General features: G+C 40.3%; 2 protein-coding genes across 4 annotated transcripts; one reads left to right on the forward strand and one right to left on the reverse strand.

Moving 5' to 3' along the window:
* Positions 1-1276: 1276 nt before the first annotated feature.
* Positions 1277-19869, forward strand: RB195_003456 (uncharacterized protein; the record flags this gene model as incomplete). 3 transcript variants are annotated; one of them, XM_064201109.1, is made up of 44 exons in its annotated part: positions 1277-1476; positions 1668-1792; positions 5392-5489; positions 6613-6730; positions 6819-6923; positions 7127-7242; positions 7304-7404; positions 7721-7806; positions 8007-8106; positions 9026-9136; positions 9260-9347; positions 9407-9511; positions 9704-9795; positions 9853-9941; positions 10148-10254; positions 10492-10555; positions 10619-10743; positions 10801-10908; positions 10970-11077; positions 11243-11311; positions 11364-11456; positions 11512-11628; positions 11727-11816; positions 12211-12375; positions 12472-12558; positions 12646-12756; positions 12821-12937; positions 12999-13186; positions 13245-13430; positions 13657-13731; positions 14015-14131; positions 14208-14300; positions 14365-14484; positions 14552-14688; positions 14770-14910; positions 15330-15409; positions 16483-16650; positions 16735-16911; positions 16973-17064; positions 18094-18313; positions 18381-18526; positions 18654-18762; positions 18907-19041; positions 19693-19869. In XM_064201109.1, 44 exons carry the CDS (start codon positions 1277-1279, stop codon positions 19867-19869), a joined length of 5256 nt encoding a protein of 1751 aa, XP_064056990.1. The 3 variants fall into 3 exon arrangements, with proteins under 3 accessions (XP_064056990.1, XP_064056991.1, XP_064056992.1); XM_064201110.1 differs by lacking the exons at positions 1277-1476; positions 1668-1792 and having other exon boundaries at positions 5409-5489; XM_064201111.1 differs by lacking the exons at positions 1277-1476; positions 1668-1792 and having other exon boundaries at positions 5409-5489; positions 7127-7236.
* A 1114-nt stretch (positions 19870-20983) lies between these two features.
* Positions 20984-25459, reverse strand: RB195_003457 (uncharacterized protein; the record flags this gene model as incomplete). Its single annotated transcript, XM_064201112.1, has 11 exons — positions 20984-21081; positions 21163-21311; positions 21501-21613; positions 21703-21840; positions 21904-22050; positions 22201-22333; positions 22697-22807; positions 24015-24126; positions 24211-24313; positions 24595-24686; positions 25321-25459. The coding sequence occupies 11 exons, from the start codon at positions 25457-25459 to the stop codon at positions 20984-20986; spliced, it is 1335 nt and encodes a 444-aa protein (XP_064056993.1).
* Positions 25460-25508: the final 49 nt, after the last annotated feature.

Consider the following 25508-nt stretch of genomic DNA (forward strand, 5'->3'; position numbering starts at 1 on the left):
GAAACGAATGCTAATGTTATTTACATAGAAGAATGTTTCACAGCCGAAAATGAAAAGTCTATACATTTTCATCAGTTGAATGGCTGCTGTTTAGTCTTCACAAACCGAGAAAAGAGGAAGAGACATGAAGAAAATAATTTAAGGGACAAGAATAGGGCAAAAAGGGGATGCTAATAAATCTGAGACGGATGAGTATGTAGCTTTACTAAAACTCATATTCAAATTGTTGAATAAAATCCCTTCGTTCACATAGCGATGCAAATCATCTCCAAAGTGATGTGAAAAGAGGTGAATGAAGCTTAGTTGAGATCTGCGTCATTCGATTGTTTTTGAACAGTTTACAAAAGTGCGCGAAAAACATGAGGAAATGAGAAGTAGCAAATCACTAGCTAAGATTGTTTTTGACGTTTCAAAATGATTTGAAAACGACGAAGAGTGGGTATCCCAAGTTTCTCAGTAGGTATGAACGATGTCTGTCATCTTCTTGTTCATTAGTCACCTTCTCAAAAACAGTATCTGCTGCAGTACTGTTTTTTGTATTCCTTTATAGAATTCCATTCCTCTTCTACTAACCGTAAAAAACCAAACACAACCATCCTCAATTTAATGCAAAATAAACATCTTCTTCGGATAATCTAACATTGATGCAATTTTGCAATATTAAAAATCCAAACATGTTCCGCAATAGGCAGCTGCTCATACATGAAAAGTAAGATTTCTAGTCTTATGTCGTAGCGTAGGGCAGGAAATTGCCACGTAACAAAGTTGCAAACGCTTTTACTCTCCAAATATGAACTCTATTGAGCAGCTATGCAATTAACAAAGATAAATTGTCTGGTGATAGATCAATTCGCCTTAGAATACAACGATGGGTTCGATTTCAATTCGGAATCGTTCCAGATTCATGAACGCTTCTCTACCTTGTGGTACGACTTGCGGTTCCAGCTGATGTATCAGCTCAGCACTTTTATCCTGCCAGACAAGTCTGTTATCGATTTATTGACCTCGAGGAGACGAACTAAGTTGGTTTTGAACCCACCGGCGGTTTCGAACCATCGACCATGTAGTCGCAATGTTATTACGTTAAATGGGATTTAACGAAGTCTGTAACGCGAAGAAATGACGACCCAGTATAGTACCCAGTCCTTGCATATCTTTTCTTCCAATTTTGATTTGAAATTTTTATTCTAGTTTGTTTCAAGTTTCAGGAAATTCCCGAAACGGTTAATGGACAGTGCCCAGGTTCGACTGTTCTCGAATCTTAGCAAGATTTAATATGCAGTTTTGGTTGATCTGCTTGATAATGTTTGATGGATACACAGCCAATCAAGGCCAATCCATACATGAATACATGAAACAAATCCAGAAGCTGGACGATGCAGCGTGCAGAAAACGTTTCGAAGTCACACTTCTGCGTGACAACGTGAGAACTCTACAACACTGCAGCGGTAACGAGAGAATTTCTGTAGGGCCTAGGTTGGAGGACCGTGTTCCACCCTCCCTATGATCAGGACCCTGCGCCATCCGACTATCACCTGTTTCGGGTCGTGAAGCCCCGTCTGCGCAAAAAAAAAAAAAAATTCAAAGGACTCGTTGACCTCAAAAACGTAATCAATCAACAACTTTTTATCGTCGCAGTTCCTCTTTTTGATTGTTTTGCTGTTTAGAACAACGGAACAAAATTTTGTTAAACAGCAAAATTTGTTCCGTTTCTCCTCAAAGAATGCTAAAATGCTAGTGGCGGGTACCGAAAAGACAGCTTGCTACCACGAGGGAATTGAGCGGCTAATAGGTGAAACCACTGAAAGACGCAAAAATTCTCAGTGGACGTGGTCTTAGGGGCTTTGGAAATTCTGAATGAAATTTAGTTGGGCAGTGGAAAAAAGCTGGCAGTAAAACCAGGAAAAAGCTGTGGAGAAACCTACAAAAACCATTTTTTTTCTCAAAAGTTTCTCCTAAAAGTGTTTAAATGACTACTTTCCTACAAACTAACCAAAAAGTTTAAGTCTACCTTGTCATCCATTAGATGGATGTGTGTGCGATGTTTATATGATTGTTGATCTCAAGGAATTCCATATATGCAAGCAACAACCAGTCCATAAACTATAAGGTTGAAACAATGGAAAAAGTGGTAGGATAGACATGAAAAGTCAGAAGAGTGAGATGGCTGCACTTTCTTTCCTAACCTAGATGACGTCATGTCATCTAGGTTAAGAAAGAAAGTACAGCCATCTCACTCTTCTGACTTTTCATGTCTATCCCACCACTTTTTCCATCGTTTCAACCTCATAGTTTTTTTTTTTCTTAACCTAGATGACATGACGTCATCTAGGTTAAGAAAAAAAAATGACATGACGTCATCTAGGTATGAAAAAAGTACAACCGGGTCAAAACACATGAAGCTCGAGGATGAATGCACTAGGGCGGGGGGCACTCAGTGGCGCACCTATTTCCCGACGCTCTAACTTTTTTATAAGTTTAGTCTACATGTCATAGATCTTCTAAGACCAAGGCTTCGGCCATAGGGCCCTGATTGATTTGATTGTTACTTTGAGAAATAAGACCGCCACTGAGTGCTCCCCCCATCTACATTTGACCCTAAGCTCGGTACGGTTGCGTGAACGACTGCGCTCGATGGGGTGCGCTGGAGCCAAGCGCAGCCGTTTACGCAACTGCATCATGTCGCTTTGAAGCGACTCTATCAAATTTAATCTTTTTTTACCATACCATTTTTACCATAGAGGCTTGCCTTATGACCTTGTCTTTCCGAAAATTAAAAATGAAATTAACGAAGATGATAGAAGAAAAAACCGAAAAGACTATAGTCGGTTCAAAACGACATGAAGCGCGGTGAATTTGCGTACGCGGCTTCTCTCGAAACGGCGCGGTGGAGGCAGCAGTTAGGTTCGAGGTGGGACCGTCACAAACTGCAGCGATTAGTGATCCCAGCAAGGATTCCAGTACGCTCCTAACCGCTACGCTCCACCGCACCGCCTCCAAAGAAATCGCGTACGCAATTGCACCTTCAAAGCGACATGATGCAGTTGCGTAAACGGCTGCGCTTGCACCGTAATTCATGTCGCTTTGACCCTACTATAGAAAACATGAATATCTTTTATTGCATCAAAAAACCAAAAAGAAAAATAATAGTATAAAGACCCAAATAGAATGTGTTATTTCCGGTGTTCGTTGGATAAAAGTCTACTTCCATTTTCTACGCATATTTGCACCTGAGTGGACCAAGGTCCAAGAAAATGTGCAACTGAGCCCACAGCGGGGGATTCCCCGCCACTAACTCAAAGTCCAAGAAAGAGACGTATGCCCCATCATTTTTTCATGATAACTCTATGTTCTCCAGTAGAAACACCTCATTCTAGGCGTCTCGGAGGAGGTAACCAGCTCCAGAAAGAAACACCGCAAATCCTTGTGAGAGAAGATTGTGGTTGCGAAATACCGATATCCGAAAGCAATCAGGACTTCTCGTAAACATCACCACGACTCAAAGAATATAGGAGGAAAAAGAGGAACAATAGCGAAAGAAGAAAAAGAGACGAAACAACTCAGAAAGAAGTCGTACCAGGTCAAACCCGAAATTCGATCAACCGATGTTGAAATTTTGCAATTCGCGCGTTTCGGCAGAGAAACGGGGGTGCGAGAGAGTCGCGGTGGCGATTGAGGGTGCGAGACGACACGAGTGACGTCGGGGAGCGACGCAGAGTCGAGGACAGGCCAGGCGGCACCGAGCGGAACGCCGCCCCTCGTCCGCCCGCGACAGCCCAGCACATCCTGGATTTTGCCGATTCCGGCCTCGGAAGATCTGCAACGTTGTTCATGCAGAACTGTGCAAAGCCTTCATTCGATCTGTGCGTGTGGACGGTGGTTGTGGTGCTTCGTTGACCTGTGCTTCAACAATTCCGTTGAATCGTGCCTACCTTTCCAGAATTCTGTTGTTTCGTCATTTTTTACCCGATCGAAGCTTTTCCTCGTTTCTTAAGGCTTCAGATTAAGTCCAGCATTAACTCGAGCATCCCCTGGTTGCAACTGGAATCCAAATCGAATATGAAAATCCTGAGGTTGGACGTGTTTCCACGTAGGCGTGGATCCTTGGTGTATCTTTATTTGATTTTTGTGTTATTTCGTCGTTGTTCATGTCAAAATTTGGTGTTTCCAAACATATCTACGTCCCTGCGCGGTTTCCTCGGTTGTTTGACTGTATTCGTAATGTTATAAGTAGAATATATCGAAAGTAACGCGTTTGTGTTCCTCCCTTAACATCTTTTTTTTTTTGCGAGTAGTATGTCAAATCTAATAATTACTCTAAGGGCAGAGCACTTTTAAATATTAAATCTAGAAAGGTCATTCGGTATCCGATTACAGTATTCAGAAATTCCCTCTTCGAAGCCCATTTAACGCCAAAACTTACTCACTGATCTGTAAGAAATTCACCAATTTTATGAGTACACCTCAGTTTTGCAAGGAAAAAGTCACTAAAAGAATGACATACACTTTGAGGAACATTTGCCTTTTCTGTTTTGCTTTACGCACATCGAAGTTTCTAGATAGGAACTTACTGAATCTTTTCTTCGTTGAAAATCCTCAAAAGAAACATGTAGGTTAGCAGGAAATGTCCGAGAACTCTATTACCTGTATTAGCTTTTTTTGGCACCGTCAAGTGTCCTCAAGTGTTCGTTTAGAATTGTCAGTGTACAACTCAGGGACGCCTTTACCTACTATTATTAACTAAATAAAATGAGGAATTTTTAATTTTTCTGAAATTAACTAGTTTCTTATGTTAATTTAATTCCAACTTGTCCTTTCCCACACTTCGCAGAAGCGCTCTAGTCGTTTTCCTAGAAACCATGTCAGAGACTGATTCTGAGGGCACTTTTTCCACAATAAGGGTCAGACGTAGTGATTTTCGAGGTTTTCGACAAAAAGAAAATTTGAGATGACCTCCAACTTTTAAAAGAAGGCAAAGCATTATTTTTTCCTCGTCACCTGTTCCCTTCATGTATGCTGTTTTCTGTGGAGGAGGAGAGGAATTTCCTTTTTTTCTGCTTTTGGAAAAGGATCTTGGATAAGTAGAAACGATGAGAACAAGCGCTAGATCTGTACTCTGCGGTATTCTGTATTCTGCTGTTTCTATGTCTGCCTTCGTTTGTGCTGTTCACACAAAACTTCCTCTTTGACCTCATCCAGTTTTCTCGGCGTTTTTTCATCGTCGTTCAAATATTTCTTTGTTTTGGCCAAGATTACTCGTTTTTAACCAGTTACTTAAAACTTCTAAAGTCTCCGAATTAGCTCATCTCTTGATTTCTCCGGACAATAAGAAACTGTGCCGTATTGATTCCTTATTTTCATCATAGGGTCACGAGAATTTCTTTTTTTCAGTTTTGAATCTGAATGGGATGTCAGGTGAGGATGACTGGCTAGTACAGGCAGCCGCTCGCGAAGCTGGCATGCTTCATCCGGCGCCTGACTCGTTTGAGGTGCGTTACGTTTTAAATTGTAGCTTTTCACACATTGTGCAGCGAATCGTGATCTTTTTTCGTTAGTTTTTCGGCAGAGTATGTATTCGTTGATATTTCAATTTTCCTGGACGCATTCGTAGAGACAAGAGTACACCACAGCAACTTTTTCGTTGGTAACATTCCATAAATTGACTGGTGTCGAAGAGATTACATTCATACTGTTTTAAGTATAAACAGATGTGCTGTCTGCAACTACTTTTTAAAGGGAATGCTTAGCATAATAAATTGCGTTCCTTAGTTACGAGATATATGGCTGGCCCGAAATATCCACAAAAGTTAACTTAGTCTCTCGGAAGCTGTATTGAATAAGAGATGAGTTATGAGGCATCCTGTTTATGCTTATTTGGCCAAACCAAGTGATATTTGATTAACTGACATTCTTGTTTTCACTACTACTTTTGTAGTCGTTTATTGCTTACATTCATAATTACTGAGGGACTAAAGAAAAGCTTACGATTTTATGCCACGTTATGTATGTTATGGAGAGAAAACAGCTCACGAAATAAATAGCAATTCCAAATAAAACAATTGCCAGTGTTTCTTGTGAATCAGATCATCTGCTCCCATTTAACTAGGCAGTACTGCTTTCATATGAGACAAATTTTTCCGCAAAGTATTTGGCGAGATGTTCATTTTACTACTTTCCTTCTTCTTTGTCTCCTTTCAGTTTTTTTATCTGTCATCAAAGTCGTTGATGAACAATTGATGTTCTTCCCATTGATAAAGTACATTTCGTCTAGTCCTATCACTATGATGATAGTGAAAGGAGTGGTCAAAGAAGAAACCATCTATTCTACTTTTTTTTGCTTGAGATTTCAGGCTAAGCAAAGGAATGTGTAGTTGACTCAAAACGACAAGGTGCAGTTGCGTAAAAGGCTGCGCTCGAAGCGGTTCGGTGGAGCGTCGCGGTCAGGATCGTGGTAGAACCCACGTAAGCACCACCCTTCGCTGCAGTTCGGTCCCACGTCGAATTCAACCGCCATCTTCACCGAGCCACTTGGAACGCAGCTGCTTACGCAATTGCACCGTGATTCATGTCGTCCTACCCGAACTTCTTTTTCTGCGAATCCCATTGTTTCAGGACTCGGATCGGTTCGAGGGTGATTCCGAGTGTTCATGGGTCTCGAGTGAAAGTTTAACATTAGCAAAAAATTGGCGTGGATGGTCGCAATCATCGCCAGGAGACACCATTCAATCGGGTACTTTGTAAAACTTTGTTTTTTTTTTTTTTGCTTTTCTACTTTCTGCTGATTCTGCTGAATTACTAATGATCGTCTTTTTTTCTAGGGATATCGACGTGTATTTATCCATACCAAAGCAGCTATTCCCACTCCGGTCGTTATTCATCGTCATCGAACCCTGTATCTCAACGCAATGTACAGGTTGAAAAAGGTTAGTATTAGCTTTTTTCATGAACCCTACATCAGTATATCCATCATCGTCCACATTATTGGCAGAATTGCTCTTTTCTATAGTAAAATGTTTCGTATTGTTGTTTTTGTCCGAGTTTCGACTCTTTCAATTTTTAGTCGGTGCAAACTTTTGTCGCGTGACACTATTCTGTTTTTTTATTTCGCTTACCACTGCCCATTTAGGAAAAACCGTCTCCTCACTTGCTGACCTCTCGGCTCGCGTATGTGCTCGTCAAATGTCCTTTGTTGACTTGGAGCGAAATTACCGTGACATTTGTCAGAATAGACAACACGTTGGTGTTAGTGTATACTTTAGACCACTTTTTTAAGAGAAGAAACCTCAATGAGGTTTTTCTTTAGGTGAGCAAAGTTCCCATTTCGCATTCGTTGCCGGATAAGTTATTTCTAAGTGTTGTTTACTGGTGTTTTCCGGCGACAGCTGATGATATTCGATTGTACAGGTTCGTGCTCTTCATCTAGAAGTTTGGTATATTGAAAGGTGCCTTGGTTAGGACATATTTCTCGAGAGTTTTTGAGTTGATTTTCTATACTTAACTATGTAATTCTCAACTAAAATCAGTGGAGCAGGTTTCTCCTATGCCAGCATAATGGACGCATAACGTTGATAGATTTTTGACCTAATAACATGATTTCTTCGATATTCTATAGCTCTTTTATAGGGACCTATTTATCAGTGCTAGTAATGCCAGAGTTTCAGAATTTAGGGGATTTTGTCCATTCAATATACTCCCATTTTTTCGATTCTTCACTTTCCAGTTGTTTGGCAAATGGGAACGCTGACGAGTTCAATAACGGTGATAGTCTTTATCAAACAGGAGCCGTTAGGGATGTTGTACAAATAGGTAAAGGCTATCAATACTATTACTTGTTATTTTAAACAACATTTGCCTTTCCGCCCATTATTACAAGAATTTGCATTTCCCTCAATGAAGTTTCATTGTTCTTCGCGTTCTTTTCTTTTTCTATCCTTCTCCTAATTTCTTTCAGCTTGTGGAGATTTGATAAAGAAGTGTTCGATGAAATATGTACCGTTTCTTTATAGGATATTTGCTATCTGCGGTAGTTTGTGCAACACATCAGGACTGCGTTCAATCTCAACGACCAACGCGTATCACTCACAACGTCTCTCTAAGTGTCGATAGGTGAGTTGCTTTAATCTCATCAGATTCTCCACTTCATCCTTTTTCCCAGGCTATTGATATTTTGGGTTCCTGCTGCCTAAACTTCCACGTGATAACCAGCGCTTTGCCACATTTCCGAAGCTTCTAATAATTGTGGATTGACTAAACCAGGGCCGCTCTCTTTTTCAGTGTTCTGAAGAGTTTCCACTCAAGAGAGTACTTGGATGTTTCTGTTTTTTTTTTTTAAACGAAGACACTGTTCTTGTCGAGCTTTCGCCAGCTCATTATTCATGCTATTTGCTATGTTCATAATCTACTTTGCGTCATGTGGCCACGCTTCCTAGCGATGCTGCAAGTGGGCGGGCCCTGGCACGCTCGTGTACCTGGCACGTGGTTTCATTATTATTCCGAACGATATCGTTAGAAAAACTTCTAGGCACCAGTCTCCGGGGATTTCTCTGGTACCAGTCAGTTTCAGGTTGCACTAGGTTACGCGAATAACCGAGCCATTTGGGGAAATCTGTTGCTGATTTCTAAGGGGCAGGAAATTTTGTGTATGGAAATTTTCTCAATTGTCATTCGTGAACAACAGTCCATCAGTAAAATTTCTTTTGAAATATGTGGATCTTAATTTCATAATAGCATTGGTGCCCGAAGTATAGAGTTCAACCATATTTAAGCAAGTAAAACAAGGATACACTTTAAAGGATGTTTTTTCCAGTGTTGTCATTGATCTACCTTCATTTTTCTGCTGTTCTTTTTTTTTGGGTGTTCTGCTGTGAGGTGATAGCTCCACTTGTTCTTTTAAAAATTTGTTTGAATATATTTCCATAATCTCTAACAGAACCCTTCCCAGGTAAAAGGTAAGAGCAAATCTCCCACTCTCTAACTTTTGATTCTGTTTCTAATTTCCATCGACACACATCTTCCTTCATTTCAGATGTAGAGTGGTATCGTGTGATTGCTCTTGCCCATCGAAATCGGCCTGGTGTCAGCATGTTGTAGCTCTATGCTTGTACAGGATACATCGACCGGATCAGGTACAATTCAGGTACGTGGTGTTATATTACTTTTTTTCGCTGGACTCTACTTTTATTAAATTTTTGTTAGTTTTCATCCATTTGATCTTCGCATTAAACTTGCTAACTAATAGCACTGTTCTCAAAACATTCAGAGTAACTATATGGGACTCTGTTAACGAACTTTCGGTTGACAAACTGAAAAAGTTTGCACAGTACCTCGTCAACGAGTTACCAAAAGAGGTTCGAGATTACATTTGCGTTCACCGCGGATTTATTGCTTAGCTAACTGTATCTTTTAGTATCTTCCAATTGCGCAGAGGCTATTAGATCAGCTGAAATGTCCTGAGTCTGAGATAAACCAGTCACAAGGTGCACCGGATCCAACCGATGGAGGACATGAGCAGGTAAACACTAGACTGGTATTCGTGTTTTAGAAATTGTCGTACGCCATTAATCCTGTCTGCGTTTTCAATATATTCAAAGTAGAGTTTTGTAGTTGTAAGAGTTTTTCATGCGGTATGTTTCTATTGTGTTTTACTGACGTTTCCTGATCTTATTCATTTACTTTTTGTTTCTTTCAATTTTTTTCATTCTAGACCGCAATATGGGCGTTAGACGTTGAAGGCCTGCATACAAGTATCCGCAGATTGCTAATAAAATACTGTGTACCAGCTCCTACAGTTCACTGGTAGGTTGTCGTCGCCTTTATATTTGTTTTTTTTTTTGTAAACGGTCCTATTTGTAGCGATGTCCAGTATCTCGGCACGGCGCAGCATCCGATTGCTGCTGAGTGGCTAACAGTGATGAAGTCTTTAAGAGCGAGGGAACCTGAAGGTAAGGAAAATCCAGATTTTAGGATCCATTCACAGCTGTTTTCCCATTCTCATGATGTACAGTTTGAGAATTGACCAATTCGTTCAGAATTTCCCATGTATCTTTTTTTTAGAGGTTATAATATGTATTATGCGGTCCTCGTAACCTTTTTGGTCGATATGTTAATTTTGAGTCCTTTGTTTTGTTTCTCACATTATTTTTCTTAGGAATCTGGAATCTCATGGCCATAGTTCGCGAGATGTTTGCTCGCCGCGATGAAAACGCTGTCTCTTTGTTAAGCATTCTTACAGTGGAATGTCTTGCTAACTGCCAGGTAAGCATCAAACATTGCCTGCTTCTTCACCATCTTTAATATACATTATTTCGCCTTGCAAAAAATTTCGTTTTATCCATCTTAATCATGTTTTTTTTTTCTAAAACTCAACTTATTTTGAGTTTGATTTTGTTCTGAATGCTTCTTCAATAGATCTCACATTGTTCATCCCCAAGTTTCCATGTTTTTTTTTCATTTCTTTAACTTCGCGATTATTTGGTTATTCGCTTATTTTAGATTCTCTTATGGTGGTATGCGACGAAGCTTGTTCAGAGCGGCAGTTGGTCTCAGCAAACGACAGGTTTTTTAAAATTAAGATTCATTGCAGCGTTTATGGTTTTTCCACGTCGAGTTTTTTTTTAAGGCAAAAATTCCGCTAGCAGCCAGATTAGTGCACAGTTGAACTGCGCTCAATTATGTGATGAGATTGTTGTGCTCTGGCGATGTGCCGTGTTGAATCCAATGCTTTCACCTCAAAATCGGCGACAGGTATGGAGATCAAACAGAATAGACCTTGATATTGATGCGCATCGCGTGGTTCTTAAGCTAGCTGCGTTACTGCGTACGTACCATCGAACGGCAGTTGATCGAATTTGGAAAGTGATCCGTGGCAATGGAGGACAAGATGCAGCAGTAGTTAGTAGCAGCCATCAGGTAGTACATTTTGTATTAGCAGAGTATTCCATACTTACTCTCATCTATCTGAAATGTTTAGGCGGCTATTTTGCTGAATTCAATCCTGGACGGCAACAACTGCCCCTTGTCAGCGAACAATGCTCATTTTGGTTTGGATCAGTTCCCCGGATTCCATCCTGCTTTGCAGGTGGGAGCCTTATTATCGTCCTGGATCTTTTTATTTATTTCATATTTCTAATCCTCTCTGGTTACATGGATATTATACTAATACAGTAGCGAGTCAAAAGTTTCCATCTACTTATTCCCGTTTCTCTGAGTTTTTTTTTTCAACATCATATTATGATCCTTTTAGGTCTGTCATGCTTTGATCGATGAAACCGTGCCAGGCGTAAGTCAGGTCGCTGTTTTGCATTTGCCTGAGGTATGTCAAAAAGCCCAGTTCTTTTGTAACCGTTGAATATCGCTATCTTTAGGCGTGCGGAAGCGATGCAAATGTGCCGGTTCAACCTCTGACCCCTAGTTCTTCGCAGAAGAGGAACGATAAAGGAAAGAAACGGAAGAAAAAAGTAATGCGGATCTTTTTAATGACACTATGTCTAGCTATGATAGTTTTCACTTCAGACTAGGATCCGGTCTACAGCAGCTATTGCTTCGTTGGACTTTCCACCTCTGCCGATCTTTAACGATGAAGCTTCTCTTGATCGTGCTGTTCGTTATGCGATTAGGGCAGCGGTCGGTGTAAGTTGAAGATCTTTGTAACATTTAAATTTCTTCGAATGTGTCATATTTTTTCGTCATACTCGTTTATCAGTTTTCTTTGAAACGTTAATGCATAGGGTGACTGTGATCGCAGGCGGCGAGCTCTTCGTGACGACAGTATGCGGGAGGAGGATAGCTCGGAATCTGGGCAGGAAAGCGATGTTCAGGTAGAGATCTTGTATCTATCCAGAAACAATTTTTGTTCTCCAGTTTTCAGTTGTATTTTTCTCCATGTTTCATTCACTACTGCATTTCTTTCCTTTTTCTTTTTTCACTCTTGTATTTTAGCAATGTCTTCCGAGAATTTAGAATCTCCCATCACATTATCAACTTATACGTTCTTAAAGTTTCTGCTCACATTACTGTTTTCTAAAGTGCATAATAATATACAATATTGCTTTCGAAGTAGCTTGATCTACAATACTAAAATTCAAATTTGGTCGTTGTTGGTTCACCGCATATTGTCGAGGACTAATTTTTATTCGTCTCACATTTTTCTACAATTTGACAATTTTCCTTCTTTTTGCGGTCATAATCTCCTCGAAAGTTGAGCTAATCCAGTTGCCGTCCTCTGCTGGTATAATGGGTGATGGACAAGCTGCTTCTGGAATCTTTGTTCATGAAGAAGTCGATGCAGTATTGGCCGCCGCATACCTGCCCATGGAACCTATTGAAGTTCGATTCGCTCGCTGTGAAGCCTTAGCTGCACACGGATATATACCTCAGGTATCTTGTGTTATTTTACAAAAATAGGATATCAAGTTTGCTCCTTAAGCACTGGTTGGTAAAGGCGGTGAGCGCTACAATATATTATTCATTTAGGCAACTTCCTTGGCCCTTCAGTTATCTGACTATCTTATCGAGCACCTTCAAGATCTTTCCGATGCCGAAGATGCAAGATCACAACACGTAATATATTTTTGATGGACCTATTTTAAAAAAAAATCGCAGTTTTTGATGCACAGTCGACAATTGCCATTGACAATTGTCGTTTAGATGAATGTACCCGGAAGCAGCCGAGAAGCAGCCATAGAACCTGCAGAGTCGTTTGTTCTGCGAAGTCAACGGTTTGTAGATGCACTAGAAAAGGCCCTTTATCTAGCACATGTGCGTTTCTTTTCTGTCATCTCTTTTTCCTCGTATTTTTCATTCTCCCTGAAGCTTTGTTCAGATCCTCACCACAGACGAGTCTAATCATGCTGGCATGTTCACCTTCCTTTTGAATGTGCTACAGTGCCCAAAATATCCAATGGCAACAAAATATCTGCAAGTTAAACTGTATTATTTGGTATGTGCCTTTGTAGCAAGTTTTAAACTTGTGAATTGCTAAAATTACTTCTCCCATACAGGAGGGCGAAATCGTCTCGTTGCTCCAAACAGTCAACGTAGGAGTTCGTGAATTAGATCAGCTCAGAGAAGCTGCAGCACAAATGTCGACTGCGGTAACCTGTCAGATAGTGCCGCCAATAGCTTTAGCCCATTTCATTTTGGATCGATTGAGCTATTTGTTCAATGTTTGTGAGCTTGATCAAAGCGGGTATGTTTCTAAAGTACATTTGAAATCATCCGGTCTGCTTGGATATACTTCTTCTTAGACAGCCAAATACTCGAATTATTCCCGCACGCCTCGGTGCACGCCGTCCTCAGGATGATGATCTTGCTCTGAAAGCAGCATTGGATGCTGTAGGTGCACGTCCTTTATTCTCTGAGGAGGACTATCCATTGTTGAGTGAAGCTGTACGAAGACAGAAAGGCGAGCTGGCAATCGCGTTACTGACCAGGTAGGTGACGATCAGTCTTTTATGTGGCTAACAGACTCCTTGCAATTTGCTTGTTAGTTAATGAAGTGAAGTTAAGCGACTTCAACGGCGTTAATATGACTTGCAGAGTCCAAAAGATGTTGAATTCATGCATGAACCTGTTGAGTCTGCCTCCTAAGAATAGTGCATATTTTAGAACGAAAAGAAATGAACTTTGTCAAAGTTACGCTAATTCGAGATATTTCAGGCATCGTGATTCCACCGAGAAATTGGGCCTTATTTTGGACAAGCTTCTCGATCCGTCGATACATAGAATGTACACGTAAGTTATTCTGTCATTTCCTTCTGTCTACACCTTTTTCATACCACAAATATTTAAAATTGATATTTTTGAATTTTTCTCTGCAAATTTTGAAATTCTCTTACCATCCTTCATAATTATTGATAGTCTTCTTAATAATATATTTTCCTGGGAATTTTCAATTTGTTTGGTTTGTTGTTGTTTGTTTTAAGGTTTAGATACTACTGCCCAGTTCTGCCTGCCTCTCAGCTGATGTTTACCACGTTTCATTTATTTCGTTTTATGTTTCCTACTTTGCTTTCAGTTGGCATCAATCAAATGCCGCATATTTCCTTGATCGAGATCCAGTTTACCTCAAACATGGGCAACGCGGTCAGCGCCCGGTTTTTCCGTTACCTTCCCAGACACCTCCAATTCTTAGGTGAACCATCACCAGTTATTGTCAGAAATTGTTCCGCCGAAAGTGTCTCTCAAATATAAGTTGATTTCCTTTTCAGATCCGTCTCAACCCAGTCTGCTGACTCGAAGAGCGGAAATTTTGACGAGGAGGTCGAGCTAATTTCGGAACAGATGCAGTTGCTGGGATCAAGGTACATCGAAGAGCGTTCCACTTCTCGCATATCTGCTAATTTTCCCAGTATTCGATTATTTCAGTTCAAGAAGGTCTTCCGATGAAGGTAATGAAAGCATACGAAGCACCCCTACGACTGCATCTGTTGTAACGGAAACCAGTGAACCAATAGTATCAACGAAGCCGACGTCTAAGAAAATCAAGTGAGTTTTTCATGAGCCAACTGTTCAAGTTTTTGTATGTGTAATTCATTTTATCTTGCATATTCAGGCGAAGGTATATGCCTGTTGTTTGCACGACGGAGGCGCATGCGCACTATATGCATGAGCTTGCGAAACGGGTGCTGACGGAGGCAGGAGGAAGCCAAAGCTCCGTAGTATTTGCACCAATAGGACAAAGCCCGCTAGGTAAAGATTTTTAAGGCTTAGCTCCTGCTGTATGTTTTGTCCTAAGGTTTTTCGATTCATTCACATTTACTTCAATTCCAGCATCGAATAGAAAACTGCATATGTGCGCTTTCCTCATTGGTATGTACGCTATCGGTTTACATAATCAAGTATGTACAAGCTGGAAATCAAGGACGTACAGCACTCATGTGTCATGGATTAACCTACAGGCAGCCGAGCTAGGTGATTTTTTTTTCGAGAGTGTTTAAAGGCATCACCCCACGAATCTGAGGTGGTGCAGATTTCAGGTGGAGTATTCGTATACGGGATGGGAGACTACGGAGAGGGGGGTGATCCCGTCCATTTCTTGCTAATTGCCGTAAAAAACGGCCCGGAAGATGCGGCGCCGCACAAGACTGGCGCGCTCCAATCGAACTTCTTGTACAAAATGGTGCGCCAAAACGAATGAAGCCGTGTCTTCCGGGCCGTTTTTTACGACAATTAGGAAGAAATGGACGGAATCACCCCCTTCTCCGTAGTCTCCTATCCTGTGTACGAATACTCCACCTGAAATCTGCATCACCTCAGATTCGTGGGGTGATGCCTTTAATGAGAAAAGTGTGGATGTTCTTATTGTTCATTTGCATACGATAGCTTATCAGGACTGATGGCTATCGAGGTGGTACGAGAAACGTGGCCGACTCATTTAACTCCATCAGAAGCTGCAGGATTGGCTGACAAGGTAAATTACTGGTCATGTCGTTGCTTTTGAGCCATTGATCCTCTTCGATTGTTTTCTCTCCTCCAAACCATTTTTTAAAAAGATGTTACAGTGGCGCCCATGCTCCACTGTTTTTGAATCTTGACATGTTGTATACATGACTTTTTATTGTTTCACTCGAGCTATAGCTAAGATTGGTATTGATTTTTTTTATTAACAGCTAACTTTTCGCCGTTATCCCCTTCGTCAAAGCGTGGGAAATGAAACCTCACCCTACAGAAAACATTAAAACGATAGATATAATCAAAGAACGGCACATCGGCTAGCCCTTAGCTCTTTTGCTAAATTTGGTAACTCAACAGACCACGTACTACAACTATGAGTCACAATGCTTTTATAAAGGACCTGACGGCCCGCACAGATATTGATATGGGGCTAGTTGATCTGTGATCGCAATGCATTCATCCTTTCTGTTCATTTTTGAGCTTTTGACTGTTATCTAAAATGCTTCTAGTGTTCTCCGCGCTATGATCTCAGACTCGAAAGCTAGTATCACAACTTTTACCTCTATTTCGGAGTTTTGATGACGTATTTTACGGTGTGCTCCGAAAGTGGTAGAGAGTTTAGATTTTTTGAGTCCAAAAAGATGCTATTTGACTCGAATCCACAGAGAGCGTTCCGTTTCTCTATGCAATGGTCAGCACACGACGCACTTGATGTGATTTACCTCTCCTGATCCAATGCAATGTATCACCATACTTCAACAGCATTTTGAAATGTATCGTTGTCAATTTCATGCCCGTCTATGAAGTATGGTTCCATCTAGTTTGTTTTCGGGTCCTTCTCGAACATGGTTGTGTAGCTGTTAAAACCTCCCAGGCGCCCGATTTTCGAGTTGTCATTTCCTGTCGATTCAAATAGCGATAACATTAACTCTTCTAACTCTACCAATTAAATAATATCTACTTCGTTATTCCGTGAAGCATTTCTGTCGCTCTCTCGATCGAACATTTGTTGTGAACCAACTTCTTGATATGTATTGAGTTGAGATCGTCTAAAATACAGGCAATTTGTGAATTTGTCTGCAAATTCAGGCAGGTCAGTCACGCGATCCTGCCGTTGTTGAAGAAGCAGCAAGATTAGCGCTGTCTGTACTTCCGTACGCTTACACACTAAGTGCTGCAGAGACGCAGCGAGCTCTTTTACAATGTCGTGAACAAGGAGCCTCCTTATTGGAAAGTGCTTGTAGAGCTATTGAAGAGGTACGAAAACTTTTTTCAATGAGTTTGCGTTCTTTTTACAGACTTAGTTGTTTATTGATTTCCTTCGAGTTTTTCCTCATTCAGGCTGCAAACCAGGAAGTTGTGTTTGCTGATGTGCTGTTCCGCGTTGCACGGTACTGGCATGATCTTCACTATGAATTAGATCAACCGCCTGTATCTGTGCATCAACAGCACCAAAGCCAACCTGGTCAACCTTTGCCATTTAACTCGAATCCTCAACATCAACAATACTTTAACATTGTAAGGACATAATTTCTTTTTGAGTTATTAGTTTGTAGCTTGAAAAGTAAGCGTTTTGCAGCCTACTACTCACGCACAACAACAATTTTACTATCAACATATTCATCCTTCACAGTCGATTGCATTTATGCACCCTCCGCCGGTACCTGTCAGGTAGCTTTTAGACATTTAATTTTCTCTGATGTTACGCAGATCCACAGTCATGTAAATAGTGATGGCAGTGTTGTGGATTCTCAGTGCGATATGATTTCATCGTATTTTGTGAATTTAAAGGCATCACCCTACGAATCTGAGGTGGTGCAGATTTCAGGTGGAGTATTCGTATACGGGATGGGAGACTACGGAGAGGGAGGTGATTCCGTCCATTTCTTGCTAACTACCGTAAAAACGGCCCGGAAGATGCGGCGCCGCACAAGACTGGCGCGCTCCAATCGAACCTCTTGTACAAAATGGTGCGCCAAAACGAATGAAGCCGTATCTTCCTGGTCGTTTTTTACGGCAATTAGGAAGAAATGGACGGAATCACCCACCTCTCCGTAGTCTCCCATCCTGTATACGAATACTCCACCTGAAATCTGCACCACCTCAGATTCGTGGGGTGATGCCTTTAAGTGTGTATTACCATTAATGCATATACTCGGCCAATTTTTTTGGACGGCGGGGATATAATGTTTATTTGCAATTTTCGGATCAGTATGATATACTAAATGAAAGAAATCTGCCATGCTACCTGTCATCACAGTAATCGCGAAGTTATTAAGTACTGTGCACCCACGAACCGCATATAATCTTTCATCACTGGGAATCCTTACTATATTTATTTGAATGTGCACCGAGAAGTTTACAGAATCCTGAGAGTAATAATAAGAAGAGAAAACTTAGATAAAGGACATAGTAGATGCGATAATTGCGATTTAGAAGTGAAGACATTTGGAAATTGTATCGGAAAAAGAGTCTAGATTCAGTGACTTCTTTTCTAATTTACTTATTTCTTGGGGGATTTGGTGATATAGCAACCCTAACAAATTTTTGGGAGGTGAAACAAACGACAACGTTTCTGTGCTCTTATCTACTTAGGATACTGAGGAGAATTTAAGAGTTGTACGACTTGATTGCTGGGGATCGTTACTCGGACATATAATGAACACTGAATATAAATTTGAAAAAAAAAGGAATTTTCAGCCAGCCAAGCAACAGTGGTGGACTTTCTATGGCGAATGAGATGGGTCGATTACACCAAAGTCAGTCAGCACCACAGCTGTCAGGTCCCAGACTAGGAAATCAACTCGGGTCGGAAACACGTCCCAGACTCGTGAATGCGCACCGTGTAGGCATCCGAGCGCTGACTACCATGGCGGCAAGCGCGAACGATGAAACCAGGCAGTACAGCAAATACTCACAGGTGAGCAGCGTTTGCTGCAGAGAAAGGTTTCTCATCTGTGCGCTTATCTGTGATCTATTTGATTTAGACTCCTCCTTATGCTGAAGACATCCGATGGTTGTTCACTATTTCTGTACAGTTGGGTACACCATATTTTGTCAACTTTCTCGATGCTGTTGCTAAGGCTGTTTCTTCTCCTTTCTTGCTTTTCCAGTTTACCATGGAAGCAAACACGTGAGTTTATGAGGTTATATTGTCTCAATTTATGATAAGTTTCACCAAATCGGGGAAACTAATTCTTCCAAAAGCTGTGGTTTTGTATAGCTTACTTTTTTTTTGTGAATTCGGGTCTTCTTTCCAGTCGTCTTCCTCCGTACCCTCAACAGTACTCAATGCCTCCCATGAATCGTTCAGTGCCTCCGCCACAGCAAAGCCACTCGAGCAAAGCTTTTGCTCATGTAGCTGGCAGAGTGGGTGTTTCTCAACTAATTTGCTTTTTACCTGCAGTACATGTTCATATATTATTATGTTAGCATATTAAGACATAGCTTTACTTTCGTTTTGTCTTTTGGAGTTTTTCTGTAAGACACTTGTTGATTACACATGCTTCTCAGACTCGTGCGGTCATGCTGCAAACCTATGCCCATCCATCAACGGCTGAATTGTACGAACGGTGTATTGAGCAGTTCTATGCAGCAGCTGGTGTGAAACTCAGCCATAATCGATTCAATAGCAGTGATATGGAAGATGTGAGTGTTTACGGTTTTGCCATTATTGTGATTCCTGATTATAATGGATCAAATCTGAAATTAGGCTGTGGATAGTGCTTTCGTCGTTCCTTTTTTTTTTCGGAAAAATCGTCATTTTCATGTATTTGTCATCTTACACATCACCGGTTTCCATTTTCACAATGCTCTAGGTGGTGGGTGGATATTGAGAGATGCACTTTGATTAGGCGAAAAATCTGCAAGCATATGTTTTTATCTGTGCTGATGTGAGGTCCTCGAATTAATTATCCAGTGAGAAGACAATTTTCAAACGAAATAGAGTGTAACTGAAAACTTTTTTCGCTTTCTCTAGTGAAATATTGCGTAAAATATATAGAGTATAATAGTAATGTAGTAATATAATAGTATTTTATAATAATGTAAAGATGCAGTCAGTTTTGGATTGCGATGATATCCTGGTTACGACGGAGTTGGAAGATACACATCCACAAACCTTTCTATTTTTAAATGTATGTCATCCGAAATAGATTGATACGCATGAAAGTATGAAGATTTTTTAAAGGAGTACGAAACTTGAACTATCAGAAAATATTTTTGAATCATTCAACGAGCCTAAGTGGTTCTTCCTCCGCGGAAATTTGCCTGCAAATTAGATTCCCCTTTTTCTTACAGGCCCATCAACTACTTGTTGCCGCCATCGCTGCTTTCATGCGGATACCTCATGCACCAACCGCACACCTATTGTTGGAAGATTTCTATCGACATGTGAAAAAGCAAAAAGCATGGAAAAAAGACGTGCAACATCGTTTGGGATCTCTACTACATGAAGCGTTGAATCCTCAACGGTGACAATTACTGACAACTGTCTAGCTATAGTTCCTTTCCTATCTTCTACTCCCTCTATTCCTACGGATTAGTTCCATGATATTAATTTCTACTTAGAGTCGGTAATTCACTAGTTTTTTTCAATCCAAAATCTTCTTTTCCCTTTCCATCTAGATTCTTCCTGTTGTTGTGTGATTGTTTGTAACTATTTATTACTAATTTATTGTTACCGATTCATCATATTTATTCATATTGTACCCTTACAATGTAACCAAACTACTTGGATCTACTAAGTAATTTACTTCACGCTTACGTTCAATAATGTTCAAGAATTCTAGCCAGACTTAGCCGTTGACCGGCAAGCGGCCACCTTCTTTGATCTTTCCTTTCCCTTTCACAATCAAACTGAAATTCGACTCAAATACGGTCAGGCAGAGTAGATGTGAACACACGAAGTGTGAACGATTCGCTTAAATCATATTTCTAGAGTCGATATTTTCCTCATCATCGCTTAACATTTCTAAATACGTTAATCCATTGCTTGTTGTTCACCTTTTTTTGTCCAATTGATGCTCCTTCGTGAATTCCTCGTGTTTGCATACCTCTTCGAAACCAATAAATTTTTTGGAAGACATATTTACAGACGAGCTGAAATGGATTTGTTTCGCTGACGCTGGTCTGGTGATTTTAGACCTGATACGATTTCTTTAGCACTTGTTTGGACAATTGGGTAAAGGTTCGTCGCTTTGTCGAATCTACAGCGATACTCGAAATAAGGCGAATTTGTGGGTCAAAGCACCATATCTACACAGTAATTCAACGGAGGTTTTTGTGAATAAATATCACATAAGCGAGTACGGGGCTTGTTCTTGAATGGAGAGGTTTTACTGTTCTCCAGGTATCGTAACTCTAAGCCGGTTACAAAGTGAGGAGCATTCAATTCTTTCCAATAAATCATGGATCAATCTTTTGTTGAAACAGGTCTCAAACGCTCAATTGCTTAAAACTACCTGATCATTGCTCTAGGTGCATCTTTGTTCGAGATGTTTAGGCACTTTTATTATATATAGTACGTATATTGTGCGAAATACAGTACTTTTACCAAAAAAAAGTTCAGTGAAATCTCCGTCAAACATGCCTATGCACCAAACTTCAAGTACTTGGCCAGAACTGTTTTGTTATCATCGGCGATCGCTTCACGACAGGCGGTCACAATTTTTCTGCTCGGCTCCCCGCCTGCAAACGATAGAAATTCAAGAACAACTAAATTGAGTAGTCGCCTCAAAAAGTTAACAGTTAAATAATTGTGGTGCCTACATCGAAGTTTTGCCGCTTGCTCTATAATTTTGTGAAGTTTACGCAATGACTGCACAAATCGTTCATGATTGTTCACTCGTAAATGAAATGCTTGTCGAACGCTACGATCCATATGTCGTAGGCGAGTATAATACTTCCGCACAAGATCACTGCAAAAGGAAATAGAATTTCCGGAAAAGACAACAGGAGGACGGTTTCTCAAGGAACAGCCAATCAGAGATAGGGATTGGCCCCTCCCACCACCTCAAACTTGTGTGGGAGTGGGCGTAGCAACCCCATCTGTGATTGGCTGACGATGTGACGTGGACAATCAGACGTGAATTAACATACGAACTCACAGATCATCAATAACTATGGCATCTTCTGCTCTAACTATAACTTCCATGAGAACGGTCTGCTTCTCCGTGAGATCTGTGGTTAATCGATCTCGTACCTCGTACATAGAATCCAACTAAACAGAAAGGGAGTAAGAGTGCAGACAGCGAGAGTTGTATCCGCAATTTGCGTCTACAACGTAGAAGAGAATGAGAGAATCACTACCTCATTACAAATTTCCTCAACTTCAGTAAATTTCTCCGGAAATTCCGCATGTGCTTCTAACGTATCGATTGCGAAGTAGTCACAAAGAGATTGAACGATATTCCCAGCGGTGTCCATGCAATCGTGGTAAATAATTGTCTAAACAGATCATGATCAGTTCATTGATCGATCGACTACATGTGATCGATTATAGAACAGAACCTTGCCGTCAGATTGGAAATGCTTGACGCAGAGTTCTTGACCACGTTTCGATGACAAACCAAGAAATCTAATTTCCATCTGATCTTCATCGGGATCAATTGGGTAATCGATATCGATCAGAAATGTGTCCATCACCCAATCGAGAATCTGGGAAAAAACCTATTGGTTCGGCTACATCCTATTATGGTCAGACAAATTTTAAAATTAATAATAATTAATAATAATATTAATAATAATAATATTATAATAACAAATAATTAATAATAATAACACTAAAATTAATGGGATAAAATTTACCCGTTGGTTGCGTATTTTGATGATCACCTCGACGAAGGATTTTGGCATTAAGAAGACATCTTCTGTCTGCAGAACACAGAAGCGAGCAAATCGTGGAATTGACAGTGCGGTTTCAAAAACACTCAGTTTACTCCTACAATTGAGAAGAATGAAAGAAAAGATCAAGAAAAGAAAAAAAAAATAAACAAGTAAAATAAATAAAATGAATAATAAAAAAGTAAGGAAAAATGCACATCCTGACGTATGAAACAGTACGTATTTACGTATTTTTTCTAGTTGTGCAGTATTATACGAAGTAAAGTACAAAAAAAAACACAAACAAGGAAGAAAGTCGTTCTAAAAAATATGGCCGATGAGGACATTGCAGGCTGTGTGAGTTCGTGTGCGAGAGATCAAAAATAACATTCTACTCTAATATCACATGAAAATTAGAAAACTGGAAGTGAAAGTGCGGTAAAAATGAAAAAAAAACACTCAGAGGTGTTCTAAAACTTACGATTCCTGTGGTCCGAGAAAAGTACGTATGTGAATTTCGTTTGCCATATCTTTTTCGGTGATGATCGGAATTTGAACGCGATCACCATTCCCTTCAATTAGTTTAGGAATCCTAAAATCATTAATACTATGTCGCGGAAATCGGAGCTCGGCTTCAGAAAACATAAAAAGATATTGGGACCATTCTAAAATGGTTTTCTTTTTAAAAAGAAAACGTTGTGATCATCACGTGGTTTTCTTTCCGTTTCGCCCATCGTCAGCCTTACGCAAAAAGACAGTAAGAGGTATTCAAGACTCATTTCTGACCTCATCGTTTAGCAACGCTTAAGGGTAGCAGAAGTTGATGTGTTTCTTCTTATCACCTTCTGATCATATCGAATCTATTTTAATTCATTTCTTTCTGTGAGTAATTACTTTCAGGCCTATACAGTCAGGTCAAGATGTTCCAGGCCTACACTGTCAAGTCCATTATTATCCTTGATTCCATTATTATGCCGGTTAATGCGTTTATAGTGTCTATGCTTGGCGTCTGCGTGATGGGACCCTCAACCATCCATTGTTTTGCTTCCAAAACTCAGCCGTTTTCAGAATAAAACACTAATTGCGTTACAATGATATATTCGTATGTCATTAGCGTACTGGCCGTTTATACAATATTGTACTGTAAACCATATCGCTTTGACCGTAGCGTACTCGGTTCTAAACAGAGACGGTACAATTAAAATATGGGATTTTTCAAATTGATTTCTCACATATAGGTCTTCGATTATAATTTTCTAGATTAAAATTGCAGCTCAAGCACATTTCAGGAATGGGATCCTCTGTCGAACGCCAAACGAATGAAGCAGGCTGTATTGGTGCAGAACTATCGCAAAATACGAAATACAAAGCTAATCCAGACTTTAAAAGGATAAAAAGAGATAAAGTCACTGGCGTATCAATCCACTTGGGATGTGCCAATGCGTTTTACTGGAATTCGTAATCGTTGAGAAATGGAATCGTCCCGTGTTGGCCTATACAATGACTTGAGTGGGGCAGCCGATGATCAAGTCAGTGTTTTTATCCTCCCAGACAAGTCTAGTACCAATTTATCAACCCCGGAGGGATGAAGGGCTTGGTTACCATTAGGTCGGTTTTGAACCATCGACCGTATGGCTACAACGGACCTCTAACCGACTGTGCCAAACCCCACCCCATTTAGATTCTCCATTCATCATAAAATGGTTTGCAGGACCTGACAGTACCAACTCAGGGTATGTCTAATATATAATTATTTAAGGAAAAAATGAAACTTTAGGAGAGTAATAGTAGAAACACACCAAATATAGGATTCGCCTTCGAATAATCCTTCAGCAAACGCAATTACGCCACGAATACAAACCTCATGAGATGCTTCCAGAACCAGGTAAAGCGTACGGTCGCTTTTTGACACTGGAATTCAATCAACATGTGCTTTATCGTTCGAAATTTATAAAGAGTCGCTAAAATATATCCATACGGAATAGAAAAACTCACCGAACAATTTGCATTCAACCGTAGTTCCGATAGGAATACGGAAATCTTTCACTTTTTCTGCCTCGGTCAGTTGCTCTTCTTGCTCGAAGTTGCCAAGTTCAATCTGTATAGAATCTGTTTTGTTTGCTTCTTTTTTTCGTTTATGGAATTTTTCTGTTACCTCACCTCAGAAGGTGATATTCTATGACATTTTAGAAATATCTAACCATCTCTAGGTTTCTTTAGTGAAGTTAATGAATCAAGTTTCCATTGTGATCTCATAGTTATTTGAAGGTATGTTGTTTTTTTTTTTCAGAAAATTTGGTTGAAAACTGAGTTTGAAAAAGGTTTTGATTCCTGTCTGGAAAACAACAAGAGCTCTAATCCACAAAAACAGGCGCCTACCAATAGATTATGCTTCTTCTGTCCGTATAAATGTAAAGTTTCCTGAGTCTTGTCCGTAAGTTCCTTCGGTTTCGAGTTGTTAAAGCCATACACTGCAAATCTCCATAAATCGATATATTGATTACACTTCTGAGCAAGTTTGGAGTTCATTTATTCCTACAAATGAAACGTAGCAAAAGGATTCGGATTCCAGAGATTTTCCAGGGGTTTTCCAGGGGTTTGATTAGTTTAAGTTAGAGAGAAGAGGAATACATGGTAAGCGCTGGGTAATTGTAGAGTTCCTGCGGCATTTTCTCAATGGGCTCAATATCCACAGTTCCACAGGTTGCACCGTTAGAATCCAGAACAACGGCTCAATGCGAAAAGTTGTTTATTTCAGCCAACATACAAGGATGCCAAAAAAATTATAAATAAAATATTATAAAAGTCAACAATTATATCTCATTTAAAGGATTCTTGATGAAAACTTTCATTCTGTTTATAGTTGGCTTGCGCTCCTACAACCTGCTCGACAATCGCCTTAGCCGAAAGCACGCTGCCTTTGACCGATCTCTATTCATAGCCGTGAACTCTGCCTCGTGGTAATCCAGAGAATTAAAGTTGGAGTCACTGTATGGAGGCCAAAAGTCAAATAACAACAACTAATTGTTTTGACCTTAGCGGTCTCAGAAACCATTTCCTTGAAATTGAGGAATAACCGAGATCCTCCTGAATGATCCGACGTACCGTCGTTAAGGTGGACTTTGAGAGGGAGACCAAGGTCGGCGGATCCTCCAGAATCGTGTCCTGGGCTCTTCGGATGATCTCTGGAGTTCTGTTGATTTCTGCGCATCATATACGTTTCCTCCCAGAATGGTAGGATCATCGTCGAACTTCTCCGAGAATGTATATTTGTTGGCGATGTCATTTACAGT

The sequence above is a fragment of the Necator americanus genome, chromosome IV (assembly GCF_031761385.1).
Source record: "Necator americanus strain Aroian chromosome IV, whole genome shotgun sequence".
Lineage (NCBI taxonomy): Eukaryota > Metazoa > Nematoda > Chromadorea > Rhabditida > Ancylostomatidae > Necator > Necator americanus.